The 20,335-nt window shown below is 48.2% G+C and overlaps 10 protein-coding genes across 10 annotated transcripts; 4 read left to right on the top strand and 6 right to left on the bottom strand.

The window, feature by feature from the left end:
* Window positions 1-128: 128 nt before the first annotated feature.
* F5B22DRAFT_352160 (glycoside hydrolase) lies at window positions 129-1,798 on the bottom strand. Its single transcript, XM_047970975.1, has 4 exons — window positions 997-1,798; window positions 675-870; window positions 567-613; window positions 129-501 (listed from the first exon to the last, which is right to left on the bottom strand). Exons 1-4 carry the CDS (start codon window positions 1,355-1,357, stop codon window positions 353-355), a joined length of 753 nt encoding a protein of 250 aa, XP_047834977.1. The 5' UTR covers window positions 1,358-1,798; the 3' UTR covers window positions 129-352.
* Window positions 1,799-2,845: 1,047 nt separating this feature from the next.
* F5B22DRAFT_590734 (uncharacterized protein) lies at window positions 2,846-5,268 on the bottom strand. Its single transcript, XM_047973818.1, has 4 exons — window positions 4,778-5,268; window positions 4,503-4,719; window positions 4,055-4,446; window positions 2,846-3,986 (listed from the first exon to the last, which is right to left on the bottom strand). The coding sequence occupies exons 1-4, from the start codon at window positions 5,042-5,044 to the stop codon at window positions 3,354-3,356; spliced, it is 1,509 nt and encodes a 502-aa protein (XP_047834976.1). The 5' UTR covers window positions 5,045-5,268; the 3' UTR covers window positions 2,846-3,353.
* A 535-nt stretch (window positions 5,269-5,803) lies between these two features.
* Window positions 5,804-7,226, bottom strand: F5B22DRAFT_351551 (uncharacterized protein). Its single transcript, XM_047970972.1, has 3 exons — window positions 7,091-7,226; window positions 6,384-7,019; window positions 5,804-6,295 (listed from the first exon to the last, which is right to left on the bottom strand). Exons 2-3 carry the CDS (start codon window positions 6,736-6,738, stop codon window positions 6,009-6,011), a joined length of 642 nt encoding a protein of 213 aa, XP_047834975.1. The 5' UTR covers window positions 6,739-7,019; window positions 7,091-7,226; the 3' UTR covers window positions 5,804-6,008.
* Window positions 7,227-7,703: 477 nt separating this feature from the next.
* On the top strand, window positions 7,704-8,285 carry F5B22DRAFT_642619 (uncharacterized protein; the record flags this gene model as incomplete). The annotated part of the gene is made up of 2 exons (XM_047978151.1): window positions 7,704-7,767; window positions 7,822-8,285. 2 exons carry the CDS (start codon window positions 7,704-7,706, stop codon window positions 8,283-8,285), a joined length of 528 nt encoding a protein of 175 aa, XP_047834974.1.
* Window positions 8,286-8,768: 483 nt separating this feature from the next.
* F5B22DRAFT_352001 (uncharacterized protein) lies at window positions 8,769-10,350 on the bottom strand. The gene has a single exon (XM_047970974.1). It carries the CDS (start codon window positions 9,700-9,702, stop codon window positions 8,854-8,856), a length of 849 nt encoding a protein of 282 aa, XP_047834973.1. The 5' UTR covers window positions 9,703-10,350; the 3' UTR covers window positions 8,769-8,853.
* A 2,547-nt stretch (window positions 10,351-12,897) lies between these two features.
* Window positions 12,898-14,997, top strand: F5B22DRAFT_633684 (uncharacterized protein; the record flags this gene model as incomplete). The annotated part of the gene is made up of 3 exons (XM_047976872.1): window positions 12,898-13,095; window positions 13,163-14,650; window positions 14,767-14,997. 3 exons carry the CDS (start codon window positions 12,898-12,900, stop codon window positions 14,995-14,997), a joined length of 1,917 nt encoding a protein of 638 aa, XP_047834972.1.
* Window positions 14,998-15,164: 167 nt separating this feature from the next.
* F5B22DRAFT_633683 (glycosyl hydrolase family 61-domain-containing protein) lies at window positions 15,165-16,226 on the bottom strand (the record flags this gene model as incomplete). Its single annotated transcript, XM_047976871.1, has 1 exon — window positions 15,165-16,226. The coding sequence occupies one exon, from the start codon at window positions 16,224-16,226 to the stop codon at window positions 15,165-15,167; it is 1,062 nt and encodes a 353-aa protein (XP_047834971.1).
* A 608-nt stretch (window positions 16,227-16,834) lies between these two features.
* F5B22DRAFT_633682 (uncharacterized protein) lies at window positions 16,835-17,782 on the bottom strand (the record flags this gene model as incomplete). Its single annotated transcript, XM_047976870.1, has 3 exons — window positions 16,835-17,267; window positions 17,322-17,344; window positions 17,378-17,782. The coding sequence occupies 3 exons, from the start codon at window positions 17,780-17,782 to the stop codon at window positions 16,835-16,837; spliced, it is 861 nt and encodes a 286-aa protein (XP_047834970.1).
* Window positions 17,783-17,948: 166 nt separating this feature from the next.
* On the top strand, window positions 17,949-18,939 carry F5B22DRAFT_351284 (uncharacterized protein). Its single transcript, XM_047970971.1, has 4 exons — window positions 17,949-18,203; window positions 18,319-18,455; window positions 18,520-18,632; window positions 18,780-18,939. Exons 1-3 carry the CDS (start codon window positions 18,115-18,117, stop codon window positions 18,624-18,626), a joined length of 333 nt encoding a protein of 110 aa, XP_047834969.1. The 5' UTR covers window positions 17,949-18,114; the 3' UTR covers window positions 18,627-18,632; window positions 18,780-18,939.
* Window positions 18,940-19,104: 165 nt separating this feature from the next.
* F5B22DRAFT_642614 (uncharacterized protein) lies at window positions 19,105-20,150 on the top strand (the record flags this gene model as incomplete). Its single annotated transcript, XM_047978150.1, has 3 exons — window positions 19,105-19,638; window positions 19,682-19,889; window positions 19,996-20,150. The coding sequence occupies 3 exons, from the start codon at window positions 19,105-19,107 to the stop codon at window positions 20,148-20,150; spliced, it is 897 nt and encodes a 298-aa protein (XP_047834968.1).
* Between the last annotated feature and the right edge of the window lie 185 nt (window positions 20,151-20,335).

Raw genomic sequence — 20,335 nt, 5'->3', positions numbered from 1 at the left:
GATATGAATGTAATGCCAATGCTTTCTATGAATCTTGGATCCAGAGTCGAGTTTTGCTAATTATGCTTTCACTGTTCACGGATTGAATATGGTGGACTAGTTATAGAATTACCAGGCATACCATAGCATGAATGGGTAAAGGAATATATATTTGCGACAACTTCTAAAACGTCTATTCGAGGAACCTCCCAATTATATACAGCAGCGTCGTCTACGTGTTGTGCAATGTCTTGTGGTAGTCAGAAAGCTTGGTTTAAGATCATCATCGTCTTGGCGTTCTATAATAGATCAGGGCGGTATAATCACACTCATTTCCAATGAAACTAACAAATCTCTGCAGAAATTTGATTGCTTAAATAGTAGCCACTTCTGGCCCAGGAATAGGATAGCTGTCGAAAGACCCGTAGAGGCTGAAAAGGATACCGGGATCCATCGGGGTATAAAGGGAGGTCGCGGCCGTGCCCGTTGGCAACGTGTTCGATCCGCTGCCGCCAACCTTGACTATATTATTGAGTTAGTCTGACTATCGCGTTCAAACCGCGGCTTCGGAGTTCTGGGTGACGAACTATTAATGCATTGTGGATAGTTCTGAGCTCCATTTTGGTTTCCCGCACTGTAAAAGGGGCGTGTTTAGTACTGTATAGCTTTCTTTGAGATACATCTTGGGGACGTACCTATGTAGCGCGATGATCTCGTGTCGGAGAACGTAGTTGCCCGGAGCGAGACCGGCAGGAATCTCAACATCTGACGTAAAATTCTGTGCAATCATGGTATCTGTAACCCAGTCTCCAGGGTTGCTACCAGATAGATAAGCGGCTTCAGAAATCTTGGTGAATGATAGACTGCCTGCCGTCGCAGACGTGCACTCCCCTGCGTGATGTATTAGACATAATCTCTAAGTAGCTGTGAAAATGCTACTAAAAACTCTCCACCGCCAAGCGGTATTACCAAGTCCAGTTGAGACCAGAATATCCCTATGTTAAAGACTGTACATACCGCTGCACTGAGCCAGATAGTTAATTATTGGGCCTTTATGGCTATCGGGCCACGTATTCCAGTATAGTGTAAGTGTATCACCGCTGTTGGCCTCGATATATGTCTGCCCAGGTGTTGCACTCTTATGGCAGGCAATATCAGATGAGGTGTAAGCGTCGGGTGCCACGAAGCCGTTATCTTGGTTCAACGCTCGCCAGCCAGGAGTGGTAGGAGCACTGCCTTCGGGCTGATAGTACCAGTTCGGGTCGGTCCCTTGAATCCATGTCCCCCCATTGACCGTGATTCCAGCGACATGGCCGTGAGCCGACGCCAGTTGCACCAGGGGAAGAGAGAAAGCTGCGACGGTAGCGAGAGAAGGCATTGTGAGATCTGGAATGGCTAATGGGCAATAATACTGCGCTAACTGTTCCTTACAGGACTTGACGAGGATCAAAGTGATCTCTCTGAACTTGGGAATCACAGCATATATATATTATTGGCATATTATATTCCCTGAACCTGGCAATCAGTATATCCGAATCTAATATCACATGGCCGGAGGAGCATCTGATATACAGGACTGCGTTTCAAGCCGAAGTATGACGTAACTGATCGCGCCGCATTCATTTATTTCATGCTTGGTGGCAGCTAATTTACGCGACTCCTATTCCGGGAGTGGTCATCCGCACGTCGTCGGAGAAAAAGGTAGTTATCGCCGCCGGCGCGGCGTCGTTCCGTGTTACCCAAAACGGAGAGCAACCGCCGGCTAAATCCACATTGGATCCGAGAAAGTCCACAACAGCCTTGCGCGATAAACTTTGGCATATCGGCCCTGGTCCTCTTGGTTGCCTTGTGATGTCCGAAGGGCGCATGGTCGCAGAAGAAGGAGATGGTTGGCGGGTTCCATTAACCCGGTTGCCACTCATACAGACCTCAGAGATGGTGTACACGTACTAACGATATTAATCGCATATGCGATGCGGTAGATCCGCTAGCTCTTGTTCATTTCTCCTCTTATAGGAACTCGACAACCCCTATAATAGGGATCTGAACGAGATTGCGTAAACACTCTAGGCCAGGCCCTAGGCGAGATGACGAGATGGTGCATACAGAACGCCTGCCTGGTAGGCCGATTTGAACATTGAATTTGGTTCGGCCCTGTTCGTATTCCCTAATTGAGACGCTCAGAAAACTTGGTGGGAAGAGGAAATATTAGGTATTTATCGTCGCGAGAGGGTAACTGTTCCCTCACAATATTGTTAGCTGCCAGCTCAAGAACACGGAGCCACACGCTGTGAGCTTTGTCATGGATTCAGCGGTCTTTTCGAACCGTTAAATCGGGTGGTGTTACACGCGTACAAGCTGCGCAAGCTGTACTAGCTGAATATGCAGTTCACCTTGCGCTTCGGTCGTATGAAAGGCCATTGCGGGCTGGTCATGACCATCCAGAGACATGCAGGCAATATTGGAAAGTGAGGTTATACAGACTTCGCTTCTTGAAACAGACCCTAGAGACCCAGGCGGTCTGGGCTGGCAGGCCAGTTGTATATAGAGCCGAGTCAAGCCACTAACAGCCGAGAAGGAGTTGGTTGGTCAAGGACTCATGCAGCCTTAGTTGATCGTTGTTCTGAATAGCATCAAGTTCCAAGCCAAATTATCTGCCCTTGTTATATTCAGTGCATTTAGTACGTATGATATTAATGGCACTGGTATCTCAAGCGGCTTCAACCCACGATGAGCATTAATTCTATATTAGTCTGTTCCAACACTCTCATGCAGACCTCATAGAACTGAGATCGTTTTCTGAGTTACATACTAAACCTAGTATATGAAACGATACTTATAGATGTTGATTACTATAGGAATCGTATGTAAGTGCTCAGGGTTAGATTTTATTAATATACGAATTTTTAAGTAGGACTAGCTGTCGTGGGTATTATTTAAATGATTAACTAGTTTATATATTCAATAAATTGAGTAGCAGAATGCTTATAGAGGGATATCAAGTTGGATCCGGCTATGAAGTCGTAAAGGGTTAGGATAAAGGTCTGCTGCGAAGGCTATGCTGGGTAACAAACCCCCTATGGCAATGTGTCATTAAGAGAAAGCCTGCTTGCAGAAGCGCGCAAATATTTGCAACTGTAGACCCTTCATGCCCTATGGTTTCGTCGTCCTCAGTCTGTAAATTAGGATCCGAGAGCTGACCTAGGCTATATTCTCTTCATGGATATAATAGACTAAAGTTGGAATCAATTAACTAACGAATTATTTCTCCCATTGATGTTTACGTATAACCGAAAATGTCGAATATACGAGGTGAGGAATAACTTTCAGTCTTACGCCTTTCTGGGCGCCACCGCACTGTTCGCTGGCTCCGATTACACGAAGGGCACATAATACTTCATCTTGTTATTGGGATCCCACTGCTTTTTGAGCTGCCTCAGCTTCTCTAATCTCCACTTCTCCCAGCCGTAAACGGCCTCAAGTGGCTCGTCGCCGTTGGCATAGTTGACGTAAGCGCGAAGGTGCACTGGATCATCACTTGCTTCGAGCAAAATGTTGCGTAGTGTCTGCCCAAACTTTTCTGCGATGGGGTCGATAGTTGAGTTGGGTTGGTACTGTACGTATGAAGTCACCAGGATCTTGTCATCCCTATGTGGGTAGGCCGTGGAGCCTGCATCAACGGCTTCTACAGCTTGAGTTGAGTAACCCTCGAGTAAGAAGAACGATCCAGCAACTTCGGGGGTGTTGCGGAATGTCTCATCTATGTGGTCATACACCTTGCGCATAGCGGGTACATCGAATGATTTCAATCCGATAGGGTAGCGGAGAGATGTCAGCCCATAGGCACAGCCAGCACCGTTTTTGTCCTGAAACGTAATGACGGCGAGATCGTGCAAGGTTCCCTCACCAGCTTGGACCATAAGAGGCTCGAGACCATGGAATGGCTTAGCATATTCGCGTGCCGTTTCGGTTGGACCATCATAGATAACACCGAACCACAAGATGGGCTGAAAAGTATTTAGTGATAGATCGACATCGAGCATTGCCGTTGGGGGGCGGGGGGATTGCTGCTTACATGATTGGCATCGATCTCATCAACCTTGACGATGTATCCCCAGTGGATTGCCTCTGCTGGTTGATCCTTTATCATAGAATTGGCCAGTTCATAAAGGCTCTCAAGCTTATCTTGGGAGTAGATGAAAATCTCATAAGACCATTGGTTCTCTTTCGTATTGTGAACGCGGTACTCCCACTCCGTTACTAACCCAAAATTGTGCCCTGCACCTCTAATGGCCCAGAAAAGATCTTTGTTTGACTCGTTGGACACGGTGACAATATCTCCATTGGTAAGCACCAACCGGGCCGATACGACTTGGTCTGCGGCAAGACCGTACTGACCCTGGAGCCACCCGTGGCCACCTCCCATGATAGGTGCGGTTATGCCGACACATTCACAGATGCCAGTCACTGAAGAGTAGTGAGAAGCCAGTCAAACAGATTCAAAGCCAGGCTCGTAAACGTACCGGCTCGCTTTCCTCCCGCTGCAAGTCCGTCTATGATCTGTTTCACGGTTGCACCACCGCCTATTGTGGCAGTCTCACCATTTGCGTTCAGCGTCACTTGATTTAACTTGCGAAAGTCGACCTGAATGGCGTTTTTCGCGTTTGCTAGAGCCTCGGTTGCGCCGTGGCCACCGGCTCTTCCGACGAACGGGACGTTGTTACGTTTCGCAAATCGTACCTCCCATCGCTTAGTAGTTGAACGATATGGAGATTGCGGAAAACTGGGTAGTACTCACTGTTTCCTGTACATCCTTCTCAGTGGCAACTTGTACCACGGCATTGATGCTGGGCGAGTGCCACTCCCTCCATCTGCTAGTCAGAGTGTCAAACTCGGGATCGCCCTTGAGGACGAGATCGGCTCCAGAGGATAATAGAGGGCGGAGGTTACTGAAGGCGGGGGCGGGTTCGGCCGTGGCTGTCGGACAACTTGAACCAATTACAGGAACAACAGACATTAGTCTGAGGAAGGAGATAGCGCCAAAAGCGCCCGAAGAAAACAACATGATTGAAATAAAAGACCGACTTAGAACCCGTAGATCTTTAGGTACTGTGTGATAGAGATTCTGGAGAATGCCACAAAGGTTGCAACCAGAGCGTTGTAGTTACATCTCACTGCCCATTCAATCCCATCCTACGTCGGGCGGGAATATCTTATATCGCATAGTTTTACAGCATACATACCACGTGGACGCATGGTCCGACAAATAACATGTGTTGAAAAGGGGCAGCTGGGAAATTTGAAACGCGGCTGAGCATACTGTTTCTACACGCTATATACATATAAAGTGTGAAGAGTAGAGTGTCCAAACCATGTATTAGGTACTGTTCATCTGGGTTCTTGAGCCGGGTTGATTCCGTTGGAGGATTTCGAATCCCTGTACGCACATGGTTGCATGGTTGACCACGAAGGATTCTCCTGCAGTCTCAGCTTGGCACTCCGCATGTTCAACAGAACAGTAAACTCCCCTCCTCACCGGAATCCCTGCACGCCCCAGAGAGAGTCTTTTTCGACCACTATTATGGTGGTGTCGTTGTGTAGGGTCGTATTGGCCGGACATTTACCCTCGTGTTCCGCTATGCGATCTCTTTCTATCTCTCTCCGTTGCGTTTGCCTGTTTTACTAGGCCACATCTCGCTAGAGCAAGCGGAAGTGATCAAGCTTCATAGATACCTCAATGCGGGGGGATGATGCTGTAATGATAGGAGTGTAGTACTACTACACACACTCAATTACTACCTACATGAGCCTGTCCGTGATCTAACCCATGTGCAAGAAAACCCGTGGCGTTGAATACCCTCCACTTCTCAACATATCGCTTTACTGCATCAAAATTTCGACACTGTCTCGGGAAGCCGCTGCCTGTATAGTGACTTGGAGGTTAGTTATTGGGCTATTATAATGAAGAGAAGGGAGAGATTGTAGAGTGGCGAGTCATAAACTGCCCTTATAATGTGTCTCGGAGCCTATCAAAAGACCACACAAGGAGAGTCTGTGTACTGACCAAGAAATCCGTTGGGGTCATCTTCGCCCGGCTCAACTGTACTATCTGATGCACAGGTAATGCTCTGCTCGAGATAATCAAAGCAATGAGCCGCGTGGATAGTTCGATTCTTGCCAAAGTCGAAACCTTGAAGTTCGGCTGATTGTGAATAGTATGCACGACGTATAACATACAAACAATGAAGTTGGTGGAAGACTGTTGGGATAGAGATTACTGGTGCGAGATTGTGGTCTTTAAAGTAGCCCAGCCCATCTGTCGGCAGTAGTTGATTAGTATCTTTTATCAGAAGAGCATGTTGAAAGTTACCATTTCTCGTGTAGTGTAGTGTATGGCGACTCACTTGGTATCAGAGCATCCCATATTGGCTCAGATATGTCTCCTGCGCCATCATCTTGCGGCGGCTCTTTAGAGAAAGGAGAAGAGAAGACAAATTCCCCTATGATTTGCGAAGCTGGTATGCGCGGCGCTATAGTCCCCTTCGCATTGTGATCTTCGTAAAAGGAACGATTGGAATGGAAGAAAGCCCCAACAACAAAGCCACCTGTTGCTGCCAATATACAGCAGACTATCATGATCAAGTACGTGAATTCTCTAGAAGAAGACGACCCTTTGGGGTCATCTGCTTCCAGAGCACTCTGGCCTTCCTCATCCTTTGCAAGTTGGTGATAGCTAATTTTTGTCCGAATGTATTCCATCGTAGCGTGATGGGACTTCTTTCTCGAATTCTTAAACTTTGTCTGAACAACTCAGTAGGAGTCATCAGAATGAATGGGTAGAATTGTCTACCAATCTTGCCAGGAATCAACACAGAAAAAGTCTCGGTGGCCAGACACTCTGCCTGCTGATCGATTACTACCTATCGGCTTGTCATATCAATACCAAGTTCATTGGTGATAACCAAGTGTGCTTCACGTAGACTAGTTGGAATGTACTCTCAATCACGTCGTGAGCGTATTAGTTGCCGACATATGGTGAGCTTGAAGTCACATTAGCGGGGAATGCTACACACACCGAATCCTTCTTGCCCGGCGCCACCGGCATACATACTGTATTTCCTAATCTGACGTTTACAGTGATTGTAATAACGTTGCAGCACTGTAGGACTGTAGTATTATACCAATGCACCACTCCCACGATACGCTAGGACTGGGACGAAAACAACGAGAGGATGTCCGTGCTGTACATTGTTAAGTACACTAGATACCTAGTATGTTGAAGAGCTTCATGTTATTGCCCCAGAATTTCAACGTTGCGTATGTCTCCGGATGTATACTTACTGTATTTGGCCAAAGGCAGGGGGGTAGATCCTGCTGACCAAAGTTTCATGCTTCGCTAGCAAACTGATATGAACGGATCTGAACGGGCCATGCTGTGTTGGGTCAAGGCCCAATATAATCACGAGTTGTAGACTCACGTGTGGTGTAAGCTTGTCATTGCATTGCAACAACAGAGGCAGGCTGTGCTGCAGGCCAAGATTCTTGCATACCGACGTCGTAGTCAACAGATGAATGGTGTACCGTAGTTCCTTTGAGGAAGTTTTTGAAGATGAACGAGAGGTGATAATAAGGAGACCGTAGGCCCTAGATTGATCTCGAGAAAACAGGCATCGTATGACCAAATCTCAAAACTAGCACAAGATACTACCAGGAGTCACAGAACCATGCGATCTTCAGCCATCCTTGCTTTCTTCGGGCTGTCTACTCTGACAAGCGCCCTTCCAACTGGTATATCCAAACATCACAAAGTTAACTATGCTTGCGCTGATTTATTACTCCTAGGGTCGCCCGACATTGATGTTGCCGACGCTTTCAAGCGTGCTGAGACTGACATCGACGTCGCCGATGCCTTCAAGAGGGCTGAAGCCAACATTGACGTTGCCGACGCTTTCAAGCGTTCCGAGGCGGACATTGATGTGGCAGATGCATTCAAGCGTCATGAATCTGATATTGATGTAGCCGACGCTTTCAAGCGTGGCGAGTCCAATATCGACGTTGCGGATGCCTTCAAGAGAGATGCGGCCGATATCGATGTTGCCGATGCTTTTAAGCGTCATGAATCTGATATTGATGTAGCTGACGCTTTCAAGCGTGGCGAGGCAAAGATCGATGTTGCAGACGCTTTCAAGCGTCATGAATCTGCTATTGATGTAGCTGACGCTTTCAAGCGTGGCGAGGCAGAGGTCGATGTTGCAGACGCTTTTAAGCGTGCTGAAACCGAGATCGACGTTGCCGATGCATTCTAAAGGATAGTGACACAAATTGTGTCAAGTTGATGAGTTATGTTATGAGTTGGCTTCAACTGGGAGGGCTCGTTCATTTTGATATATAGGATGTCGCTGAAATTGTTGATCAATCCAAACATATGCCTTATCTTATTTCTATGTGTCTGACTGGCCGTGCTATAATCTGCTTAGTGGGCACGACCTTGTTTACGATATGTGTCTATTGTAGCGTATAGCATAGATGCCTCTGGAGGAGAATACCATTCAGGCAGAATGGCTCGTTTTCGAATAGTTGGAATTAACTTCAAATTTAAATTTCACGGCCCTAAGGCCACAGGCAAAAAGACTCGCTGAATACGGCCCTGGATTTGAAGGCTTCAAACCTTCGTGTAACAACAGCTGTCTTACAGTACATCCCATAGTCACGGTCCTCACATCGCACTAAAGGAAACTCAATGAACAGCCATCAAATGTCAATTCATAGCGAGGCTCTTTTTAAAGGTATTTTCATAAGTCAATACTACTTTAATCTTCGTCATGCTAAGACATGCGATTCGCTTTTCATCTTCCTAAGTAATTACCATCTTGTTCATAGCTGATCCTGAATAGATTCTTCTGGAAGGCCCTCCATAAGTTCTTCGGTTGGAACATAGTCGTCCGTCACGACATACCCGCTATCAGGAGGGCAATGCTTAAATCTATCTAACTTTGATGCCTTCGTTTCATCAGGGGTTTCGGGACGCTTGTAACATGCCGTATGCTGCTTCGCAAAAGCTTCTAATTGTTCCCAACTTCGACATTGACGATGTTGATGTAGGCCGCTAACAACCTCGACCCGTCTGTCAGTGGCCCTTGGCGTGTCGTCCGCATCACAGATGATCTGCCTGCGCCATGCATCGAGACAGTGACTGATATGATGCCACGAACGGGTCTGGGGCATGCCCCGACGATACTCGCTCAAGGAGATATAGACGATTTTTAAACAATGTAAATTGTGGAAACCGTGCAGGATATAAATCCCCTTGGACTGATCCCAGGGGAAACGTTGGGCCCTTCTGAGCTCGTGTCGGGCAACCCAGTCGTCGGAAAGGGCGACGACGGCCGAGTCGACGTTAATGTTGTACCATAGCTCATTTTGGAGGGTTTCGTTATCACTGGCGTATGGAGTCGTTATGACATAGGGCTCTTCGCGAACGTGTGTGAGGTGAGCGTATTTGCTTGGCTTCTCAGATTGAGGAGATGGCTGTAGGTACAGCACTGCGATGAGAACATTGATCGCAATTGATACGAAGAGCATGAATAGAAGGCTCTTTGGCATATGGCTCTCGGAGTAGGACCGAGATAAAGATTGAATAAAAGACTTCTCGCCACGCCTACTTCCTTCGAGATCGTCTTCGAGCAACCCACGATGCTCAATACTGTCAATGGAGCTAGACATGATGAATGTTGGACGATGAGCTATGGCGAAGTGTCCAGCGACTGAGAGGGGACGCTGCCCGTCATGATTCCGGGAGCATCAAGGAGCCTGTGTTGTATTCTAGTGGACGGGCGACGAAATGGCGGGATCTGATATCGAGGCGGAGCGGGGATGCCATTATCTTGAGAGTAACGGTAGCAGTGAGCTCCTTCAGGAGATACGCTGATCTACTACCAACGACAATATACCCAGTCCTACATGCTTGGCGCTCTTCGTAGACCAGAGCCATTTCTAGATCACCTTGAGTGATTACCTTCCAATGATTTCACTTCGCCATCGCCAACGGTAACACTGCTACATTTTCATTTCTATATAGCAGCCAGATCCTTGATAGCGGTGCTATTCGTTATATTCCCAAGCGGTTGGATCCGGTGGTTTACCACGTAGCGAGCCCTTAAACATGGCAAACTTACTGTATGTTCATCACGCGTCAATTTCCACAGAACCTACAACATACATATGCCACAAGTTTAGAGTAGTATATTTAGGTAGATTTTGTATGGACAAGAGTCTAGATATTGCCCAGGGGGATGTATCATGTGGCCCTAAGACGTAAGTACCATGCCTCAAAAGGTGCATTATACTACCCACCCGGACAAGCTAAGTAATACCGTGCAGACTGTGTATGCATGCATGGAATGAGATGCTGACAGTTTTCGCCGTCGTATCAGAAAGAGAATGGGGCGTGTGTCGATAGAACGCTGATACTTACTACTCTAGGTATGTATGTAAATGCCGTTTCTATGACACCCTGAACCCCGCTGCCTTTTTGTCTCTTTTCCGCTGACGCCAGATCGGCTCAGCCAATGCGGTCCAAAGTGTGCATGGGAGCTCAGTCGGTTCAGAACGCTTGGCTGCGTTCTTGATCTTATCGGCAATTGTAGCTTCAGTCGGTTACCCGCTGGTAATGCATTGATACCAGTGTCTTCACCTTCCCCGGCTTGGTAATGATCCGTGTTCGTTTTCAGCCCAGCCGCAAGATGCCGCCGATTCCTATCATGAGGGTCGTGCAGTGCAGTATGCCAACGGTGGCAATTGTGTTTCAATTTTCCATTTCGTAATGGTATGCATTAATTCCTCGATCATGTCATGAGCGTTATAGTTGAAGAAATTCTATGTGGAGCTCAGGTAATAATAGGATTAGAAATTAAAAAGTGGCAGCTTTCCTTCTTCTCGCAATGCATCGAGACTTACTCACCTGAACTTTACGGAGTACGCTACCGTATCTCCTGCAGGGTTGGGCAATTGCTCAGTATGCTATCCTCCATGTAGATACTTTATAGCCAAGCGTCTGTATAGAGTATTCACGTACACATGCAGTGTAGGTGTAGGGCTCATCCTAGCAAATAACATGCGTAATATAGCCACTGATATGCACATCATCAATAGTGCGAACCGCTCACCGTGGCTTACGTCTCATCCTGTTTCGGCGTGGAGAATCGCCGAGGGATAGTACCTATCAGTGCCTTTGCGTAAGAAATAACTTATTCCATATTCAGTAAACGAGACTAATGAAAGGCGACACGTGGTTATCGTGCGATGTACCATTTGCACAAGCAAAAACGGGGAGGTAGTATTGGCAGGATTGAGAGCCTCTCAAAGTCGTAGCCTGAGCGTCGGCTATAGCTGTCATGTTCCTCGGCGTCCTATCTGCAGGTACACAACATAACAAAGGAAACTGACCCCAACCAGTTTCATGTAGGCTGGGGTGGATGATAGAAATTACACGGTTATGAAGTTGAGGTAAGTATCTAGTCCTTAAGCTTAACATACTCAATCAACATACTTAGGTCAGCTTCCAGTAAGAGACGAAATGAGATTACACAACATCACGTCTCGTGAAAAGCGTCGTAAGTGTATATTATCGACGTAGTATACGTAATCCACATGAAGGCCTTTCATTGGTACATTTGCATCATTTTGTGTAGTTGCCAAGGTAGTAAGAGGTTGCAGTCACAGTAGGCAGGCTGAGCTCGTCTCTCTCGTCAGTTTCCCCATACAGTGTAATGCAATACTATGCCGGTAGCCGCGGATGATCCATGCTACATTAGAGAAGGGGTTTGACTGAAATGGTCGAGATGATCTGATATCGTGATTGTAGCATTCGAAGGATTCGCCCCCACGTTTGCCGTATCACAATAAGAGTACCTACTCGTCACTACCCCGTAGCAGATGCTGCTGTTTTTTTACTACACTATGATATGATGTTGGAAAAGGACTTCGCCATCTCCTGGGTCGACTACGACTTTTCCACTCAGCAGCACCTTCCTAATCTTCCCCGGAAATCGTCGTGCGGATTCAGAGCCGCCTGTGCTCAATATACTTACTAGCGACGTTCGATATCGCAGATACATTTGTATGACTAACATGAATACTAAGTATGCTGTCGAGGTCAATGATACATCATCATGATTAACTGTAATCTATGGAAGTGATCTAACAAATTACTCGACCGCTACATCAGATGTCGTGTACGGAGGTCGAGTCGAGGTCGTATATATCCATCACCCTTAGTCTTGGCCTACCGTGCTAAGCCTGATGTATATTTGCAACCCAAACCTACGTATAGTAAATCATTAATTGTTCTCATTGCGTAGAGGGCTAGGGCTCAGAAGTAGAGAGCAGGTGGTGATGGTCACGGCAGTGTTGCTTCCAGGCTAGTGATGAAGATCAAGAATTTCAGATCCTCTATACGGAGTCTTCAAATGAGTTTATGGAAGCTATCAGAAAATGTTGCAACATAATTAAGAGCCTACAGTAGACATAGCCAACAGAGAGATTGCCGTGTGTCCACGTGACGAAAGGGTAGCTTCTGATAGTCCTATTATTATCGTCACAGCAATCCATGTATAGTGCTCTATGAATCTGACAAAGCACAGGCCTGTGATGACATTGTACACTACATTTGGGGGTAGTGTAACGCCGATCCGGGAGGGACTGTTAGCGGGACCCGTTCGATATCGCGATATCGTGCTTACTTAGCGAGAGCGCCACCGCTGCCCCAGGCAGACTCGGCCGGGATGCCGGGTTCGTTGAGCTACAGCCCGTCTTGCATTATGCACTCTGACAACGCACACCATGAGAGGAGTGGCGTAGCCTCTCATATGCAATCATCGGGATAAAGACCTTACTTCCTACAGTCACCACGATGTGGATATGCTGTCGGAGGAACAGACCGCAGTGCTCCGTCAACAGGTGGCGAACGCAATTGCTGACCAGCTGACACGGGCCAATATTGATTGGGCGTCCTTCGATCAACTTTCTGAACCGAGCGTGCACATTGAAGCTGAGTTCCAAGAAAAATCAGCTGCTTCGTCCGCGGAACGGCGGCCGTTGTCGCGCCTGTCTATCTCGGTTTGTCTGCCTAGAAACATCGCAGGAGTGGCAGCAGTATGCTAACCCCGATTTACCTGCCTAATAGCAGGTGATTGACTTGACGGGTCTGATATTGTCTCAACCTGCCTCCAAGCAAAATGCGATCGGGCAGCGCAGGAATCGGCGCAGTTCTGAGCCGAGTTCTGGGACCATCGTGCCCTTGTCACGTAGCTGTACTCCAGTCGCATCGTATAGTGCATCTAAACAAGCTTCAGATGACCAACGAAAACAGGATACCATACGCGAAGATGGCGAGACTTATGACAGAGAAGGTACTGAAAATAGCTCAAGAATGGCAATCAGTGGTCTGCGACCAAGTTGCCGCGGTATGCCAGTCGTGGAGGACAATACGCAGCGGCAGATGGAGGTTATGAACGAGAATTTTCCCAAGCGTCGGAAAGCCGATGTTGTTGGGTACGCTATGAAACCGTCGACCCTGGATAAGCTTATCACTGGCATCTGGGAGCAGCTACACAACGGCTTGAGCATAGACCCTGTGGCAGTACTAGGAGAGCTCATGACACCGCCGCTCATCGGAGACGCTATAAGCCCTTCACCGGATATACCCAGGTCGAGTTTCTCGGTCTCGGAGACGAGTACTAATTCCTGGCCTGGCCGACATTTCAATGATACAACTGTCTTCTGCCGCAAGGTCACACAGGCTAGCCGCACTTGCAGATCAGTCGAGGTAATTGTTCAAGCACGATGGGTCGAACACTTTGATACGTATGTCGAGCACCTGAGAGTAAGTGACCCCAAGATATCAAGCACAAAGCACCGTAAGGCCGCGTTAGTGGAGGCATCCAGCGCATTCGGTTGGTCTGAAAAGGAGCTGCGAAATAAAATTGCTATCTGGCGCGGTTACAAGGAAATCAGAGACGCCGGTGGATGGGCCGCACTAATTTTTGCCGGAATGGGTATCTATCGTTTCTGCAAATACCGCGTGGGCTTCGACACCGAGAGCATGCAGCGTCTACACAACCTACGTCCCGCGCTCGAGGTCGCAGCGGACACTATGAATCCTAATTGGCGGCGACTGCTCTCCATCGTTGGGGAGTCGCCGGTTACGAAATACTCTGGTCATCCTCATGACTGGGTCATCTGTCTAGATGGCGCCCCTCCAATACCACTGCGCAAGACATACCTACAGTGGGATCCTCATTTCGAATACAAGCATATCGAGGAGTCGGTTATCGACCCGTCGATTTGGGGTAGTAATGATCCCCGCTGGAAACCCCCATCCTCGCAAGCGTTGACGCGGATCTCGAGCTTGTTTATATGCCAGGATTGCACTAATGAACAATCGGATGATCCTAAACGGAATTGTTGCTACTGTTTCCCGTCATTATTTGGATGCGCTACACTGACGCCATCTCCCGTCCAAGTATTCCACACTCCTGATGGGCGTAACAACGGGCTCATGGCTCTATGTGCTTTTGAAAGGGGCACTGCCGTTGGTGAGTTCGTCGGTCTCATAACTAAGGGCCTACGAGACGTCGACGTAATGGAGAGTATGGGCTCTACTAATTATCAGGTCAGTCCACCATATCCTTTTGTTAACCTGATGGTTTCTACTCTATTATAGCCAACAATCACGTAACGCATTTTAGTCTTTGACGTATCCCACTTGCTAACCCCAGCTTTTCATAGATTTGGCAAGGACGCCAGGGGAATTTTACTCGATTTGTTAATCATAGCTGTAACGCTAATGCTCAGTATCAACGGTTCACTTGGCTAGATACGCAGAGGATCATATTAGTGAGTAAGGGAATCGAAGCTGGGACAGAGATTACGGTTGATTACTCTGATAAGTACTGGAGAGGCCTGGACAAGAAATGCTTATGCGGGAAAAGAAATTGTAGGTATAGCACAAGTCGGTGAATTACGTGATATATGAATAGGGGCATCTATATGAGCTACGGAACAGACTATGAATAAAGCCATTCTGAGAACTAGATATTACCATGCAATATCTCGATTTGAAGTTGAAGGTCTAATTGTACGTTACAATGATAGAGGTACATGCCCAGAGCCCTAACAAGCGTTTATCATTGCTTGCAAGCCCCGAACTGTGCTTGACAACCGTTGCTACAGTACAATAGGGTGGAACCACACCAGCCTTTTGATGAACAGCAGTCCCCATAAACGGAGGTTAGGCAAGTAAATCCGCCTGTAACACCACAGGTACCATCAGGCGAAACCGCTAGACCTTTGTCAACTGCACCGTACGAAGGTAAACTACTAGTCTCGGGAGTTGAGGCTGGTGTTGATGCTGCAGGATAAGTGGCTGTGGATGAAGGCGGGGCCGGCTCAGTACCGATATCACCACCAAGAGGACCAAATACAATATCGTTGCTTTCCTTCGAACCTGGGAACTCATATACCTTCGGCCCGCCGAGGATATAGGGAAAGTTTTTCACGGCATCGGGATGCGAATTGAAGTTCACAGATGGGTCGCTAGCTTTAATGTATCCTGGAATACTCACCAGCTGGCCAGCCGGGATCTCAAGGGGTTTTGAGGGACCACCCTTGACCTCCATCTGAGCACAACCGGTGTAGAACTGTGCCGGGCCTGCGGCTAGGTTGTGAAGGGCAAGTATTTCGGGGCGAATTAGGTATTGACCTGTCGGCATCGTGCCAGGGATTTGTACAGAAACAATGCCATCGTTAGCGATGAGTTTCTCGGTAGCCCAAGTATGAGAACCTTCATCGTACCCATACTCCCATAGTTTGAACCACCCAGCGCCAGCAGGGTCTTCGGACGCATTGTGAACTTGTTTTGCGTAGATCGCCATCGCTCCTAGATGGCTACTGTCTATGGTACCTGGTGGCGAACCGCTTGCCCAGAGTCGGAACTCGAAAGAGAGTTTTGCGCCGGCCTTGATGGTACAAGTGTCGGGTGAGGGGGTTTTCCCAGCAATGCCACAAGCCATGTCAGGGCTGTCAAGTTCTGTAATGGGGCTTGTGATCTTGTCAATGGTGAGCGAGGTTCGGAGGCATTTCCTGTCTCCTTGGCTAACCCCGTCGATGAAGAGGGTAGAGAAAACACCGTGAGCTTGCACTGATCCAATTAGTGAGGCGACAAGACCTAGGATTGAGAGTGACTTCATTCTTTTGTAATAGTGATATGCTGGTATAGAGCTCAGCGGGGGATATGTGGTTTTCGGAATTTGATACAATATTGACTTCGCAGATGATTTTCCCATATTTAAGTGCGATACTATACCTAGAAGTTGAAGCACCGCTATGTTCAGCTCAAAAAAACAATTAGGAACAATACCTTTGTTAATGTGATAAGATATCAATTGATGAACGGTAAGGGCTGACATCTTCGGCCTAATCAATGGCGCAGTTTCTTTGAGTCCTACAGTACAATGTGTCAAAGAGTCTTACCACATGCCTGCCAACCATAGTACCTTATTCGTTGAGAAAACGCATCAGGCTGGAGCATTCAATGTTGCGAGTATCAATTTGCAAGAGTCAGTGGCTGCTTCCACCAATCTGCTTGCGTGAGGTTTGTACCTGGGCAGTAATTCTCAAGGCCAGGTAGAACACAGAGGATATTTTATATGAAGAGAATGTGGTGAGGTCAGATGAAAAGAGGCAGGCAGTAACAGCATAAAGAGAGGTATTAAAACTATGACGATTATCAAATAGTACTAAGTAGTCGACTGGGTTGTCGGTATGCGTCGTGCTCGTAATATCCCACTGCAAGTATTCAGAGAAGCACAGAAAAATGCCAAGTCGTGTTAGCATCGTGCGGTCTGCCTTCCACCTTGCTCTTCAACCAGCAACGGAACGGAGGGCCGTGGTCGCCGTTGATAAACCCCCATCCGCAGCCCGTACATCCTTTTGTCCCCGCGCAGTTATTGATGCAGTCCTCCGCAGTATCCGTATAGACGTTTCGTAGATCAATTGCGCCGTCCTCCTTTCCATAATCGATTCCGCAGAGCTGCAGAAACTTCTTGGTCGAGCCCGGCACTTCGTATACAGTGCCGTTGACTTTCGGGCAGCTTGTCTTAACCTCTTGTGTGGGCATTGGTCGTTGCGTCGATGTCGTCGTTATGTGAGTCGAGGTAGAGGGGGGAGATGTAGTTGCCGTCTCCATTCCTGTGGCCGGTATATTCGTGTTCGTGTTTGTCGTATCAGAGCTGTGAGCTAGTGAGCGGACGCACTTGGACATGACTTAGCAGATGGCGACATACGCAGAATCAGCACCGCTTGCACTCTTCGGACTATTATTATCTCAGGTAACTCCTACGCCAACACCTACGCCTACTGCCACGAATACGATGACTATAATTATAGCTAGGATTGTCCAAAACCAAGGCCTCCGAAGCCCCAATATTGTTTTTGCATTCTTCTGTTCCCTTTCATTCGACGGCTGTGGAATCTCCTCGGGCCGAGACTCATCGAGGGAAGGGTGAGCGGATGCCGGTGGTGTTGCGTCTCCGAGCCACGACGAAGGGTTACCATTCTTCCCAGCAAAGTACGCTCGCGATGCGTCCTTGTATTCGTTGAAGTCTCGCTGGGCAAAGAAATCGAAGCCACGGAACTCGACTTGTTGCGAAGGTCCGGGTGCGCCGGGCTCTTGGAGGTGTGGTGATGCTTGCCGTGGCTCCCTCGGGGAAGCAAGGACCGTTGATTGCTGCTGCTCCGTCGCCATAGATAAGCTGTCTTCAATTTGGGGTTGAGGTCATTGCCGGACGGCCATGTCCTCTTCCTTTTCTCCCCTTTTTACCACACGATGCAATACTCGAGAGAAAGAATGGACGGCGGCCACAAGCACGCCAACGCTGAATGATGCGCAGTTGTCACGATAGGAGATACAGTAAAAACTGGTGGATAGATGGAGGTTGATGGATTCAGAGGAATCCCCCTGCTTTTACTCGTCCAAGCCACCAACGGATTCGGGTATGCACTTGGAGCCCAGTCGCCAGGGACCCCGGTCGCTAACCCGAGAGTGAATCACCGCAACCTCGCGAACACAGACGCCGCATGGCATGGCTAAGCATGGCGAGGCCATTTGTACTGCTAATTTGGGGTCTATCACACGTGGCATTGTACCCAGTTGTTGTCCAGAACATGTAAGCTACATACTCGGCTGCACGCCTACTAGGTATGTAGTTAGCTACTTAGCTAAAGTAGGGTCTCTGATCACCACCGCACGGATCTTCGCTCATCGACTTGCAGACCCCTTAGTCGTGCTTCTACACTGCTTGCTTGTGTAGCAGGGTTTCGACATACACGGCCGGGACAAAAGCGAGAATTTGAGGAGTCTCGTATTAGGGCAGTAGGTTCAACAATATCGAGGCCGAAAGGTGATGAGATCAGACAAGGTAGGAATGTTTTCGATGGATCCGAGATACGTACTATCATCTTGATCTAACACGCTATAAAAAGCAGAGAGGGCCAGAACACTACCTAAACTACTACCAGCGGCTCCTTCGAACACTGTGCGAAGAGTTGACCTCTGGAGCTTCACTTACCAAACAACCAAGCGCTGGTGATACGAGGTAGGAAGAACCCGGAAACCCAACATATATTATCAGAAACTCGCATCACACGAACCGGCGGTATTGAGTAGTCCAGGAAACAAGAGCGACTATGGTATGGCTTTGGTAATAAGTATAATAGCCATTGACACAGATACAATTACCTAGTAATCTCCAGTTCTCCTCATTTACCCATGTATTTCGATAATAGCCTCAAGCAACATTCAGGGATTCATTCGCCCCTCGATGTGATGAAGAACAGCCGCTCAAGTGCCGTTTAGCCCCTCGAAATTCATATGGGTATTCTCGTCGGTACGACACACCTGTCGCCTCCATAGCTCCGCGAGCATGCTATTAAACAGCCAACCCTCGAAGATGGAAATGGATCTATCACTGGAGGAACTGCTGTTTCTCAAGGTGCGAACCAATCTCGCATTTCCAGCTCGAATACGTGTGATAGCGAGTTAAGTGTGAACGCATTTCGACCCCGAAAATGCAGCAGAGTCTCTTCTCTCTCGCCGCGCTCGCCGCGAGTCTGTTCTCGGCTTTGGCAACTGCCCAATGCGCCCGCGAGACGCTTGTAGCCGCAACGAACAAACTTCTTGAGGCGCAGACCTCTGGAAAGCCAGAGGCACTGGGCCCGCTTGAGGGTGTGGCATATCTCGAGCAGTTCAAGAAGGCGGATGCAACTAAGGGAATCCTCATTAAGCCGCTAGCGATCGACTTCAACCGCAGCCTGCACGACACGGTGCAGTGCACAACGTACACAGAGATGATCTCCGCCAAGGGGTCGCATCCCTATGTCATCGGCACGCAGATGCACTTCACACCTGAGGGCGTGCTCACCAACTTCAGCTCGCTCGTGACGGACCAGGGCGACTGGCTCTTCAATGCCACGGGCACACTCTACGTATGCTATCCCTGGAGTCATCTTCTTCCTATTCAAGACACTCATGGAGGCCATAATGACCTGTTAGAGCCACAAGCCATGTCTTGGGAGTTAACAGGACCCCTCAAACTCGCACCTGTATCACATGAAAGAGTGATTTGCTGACTCCAGCGAACTGTAGTGGGCGTCGCGGGAGAAGTGGGACGTCATTCCCGAGGACCAGCGCGATTCTCGCGAGACTATTAAGGCTGCCGCCGATGCCTATGCTGATATATTCAACAACAAGACCGTCAAGGTTCCCTGGGGCACACCCTGCGCCCGCCTCGAGGGCGGTATGTATACGGGTAGTGGTTCTGCTAATGATAGGTGCGATGTAGGAATTCCCAATGGTGAGTTAAGCCCGCTACCTATCTCTCTTTCTCCCCGTCCGGTTTTCTCATAGTCAGGAGAAAGCTACGTCATATCTCCCTATTATTGAGGCTAATAGTCACCTAGGTGTGAAACTGGTGAACCGTCGCTACGTGATTGATGAAACAATCGGAGCAGTTGATGTGTTTATTGACTTTGCTACGGTTCCCGATAGCCACGAATTTCGGGTTGAGAAAGGCAAGATTCGCTACGTACACACGCTTACTGTGATGGGTGGTTGAGGTCGAGACCGTCTCGGCGAGGGATGATAAGGGATTGATAGTCCTTCAATTATGTGGTTTCTCTCTGGTGTTAGTGGACTAGGTATAGGATGCTCAAAAGACTCGAGGTAGGTGATAAAATTGAAATAAGAAATGACGAAATGAGTCGAAAGTGGTGATAGTGCCCCCAAATCTATGTCTATATC

This window comes from Xylaria bambusicola (assembly GCF_022495145.1).
Source record: "Xylaria bambusicola strain CBS 139988 unplaced genomic scaffold F5B22scaffold_4, whole genome shotgun sequence".
Lineage (NCBI taxonomy): Eukaryota > Fungi > Ascomycota > Sordariomycetes > Xylariales > Xylariaceae > Xylaria > Xylaria bambusicola.
Note: the sequence above shows the minus strand (reverse complement) of the source record. Positions and strands in the feature narration are given on the sequence as shown.

Bases quoted from the DNA above. Each gene is read 5' to 3' on its own strand.
- F5B22DRAFT_351551 (XM_047970972.1), bottom strand. From the start codon at position 6,738: ATGGAATACATTCGGACAAAAATTAGCTATCACCAACTTGCAAAGGAT. The intron at 6,296-6,383 runs GTGAGTCGCCAT...TACTGCCGACAG, and splicing joins ATGGGATGCTCTGATACCAA to ATGGGCTGGGCTACTTTAAA.
- F5B22DRAFT_352001 (XM_047970974.1), bottom strand. From the start codon at position 9,702: ATGTCTAGCTCCATTGACAGTATTGAGCATCGTGGGTTGCTCGAAGAC.
- F5B22DRAFT_590734 (XM_047973818.1), bottom strand. From the start codon at position 5,044: ATGTTGTTTTCTTCGGGCGCTTTTGGCGCTATCTCCTTCCTCAGACTA. The intron at 4,720-4,777 runs GTGAGTACTACC...AAGCGATGGGAG, and splicing joins AGAAGGATGTACAGGAAACA to GTACGATTTGCGAAACGTAA. The intron at 3,987-4,054 runs GTAAGCAGCAAT...AATACTTTTCAG, and splicing joins ATGAGATCGATGCCAATCAT to CCCATCTTGTGGTTCGGTGT.
- F5B22DRAFT_351284 (XM_047970971.1), top strand. From the start codon at position 18,115: ATGGCATGGCTAAGCATGGCGAGGCCATTTGTACTGCTAATTTGGGGT. The intron at 18,204-18,318 runs GTAAGCTACATA...CAGACCCCTTAG, and splicing joins CCAGTTGTTGTCCAGAACAT to TCGTGCTTCTACACTGCTTG. The intron at 18,456-18,519 runs GTAGGAATGTTT...CGCTATAAAAAG, and splicing joins AGGTGATGAGATCAGACAAG to CAGAGAGGGCCAGAACACTA.
- F5B22DRAFT_352160 (XM_047970975.1), bottom strand. From the start codon at position 1,357: ATGCCTTCTCTCGCTACCGTCGCAGCTTTCTCTCTTCCCCTGGTGCAA. The intron at 871-996 runs GTATGTACAGTC...TACATCACGCAG, and splicing joins CTATCTGGCTCAGTGCAGCG to GGGAGTGCACGTCTGCGACG. The intron at 502-566 runs GTTCGTCACCCA...TCAATAATATAG, and splicing joins CTATCCACAATGCATTAATA to TCAAGGTTGGCGGCAGCGGA.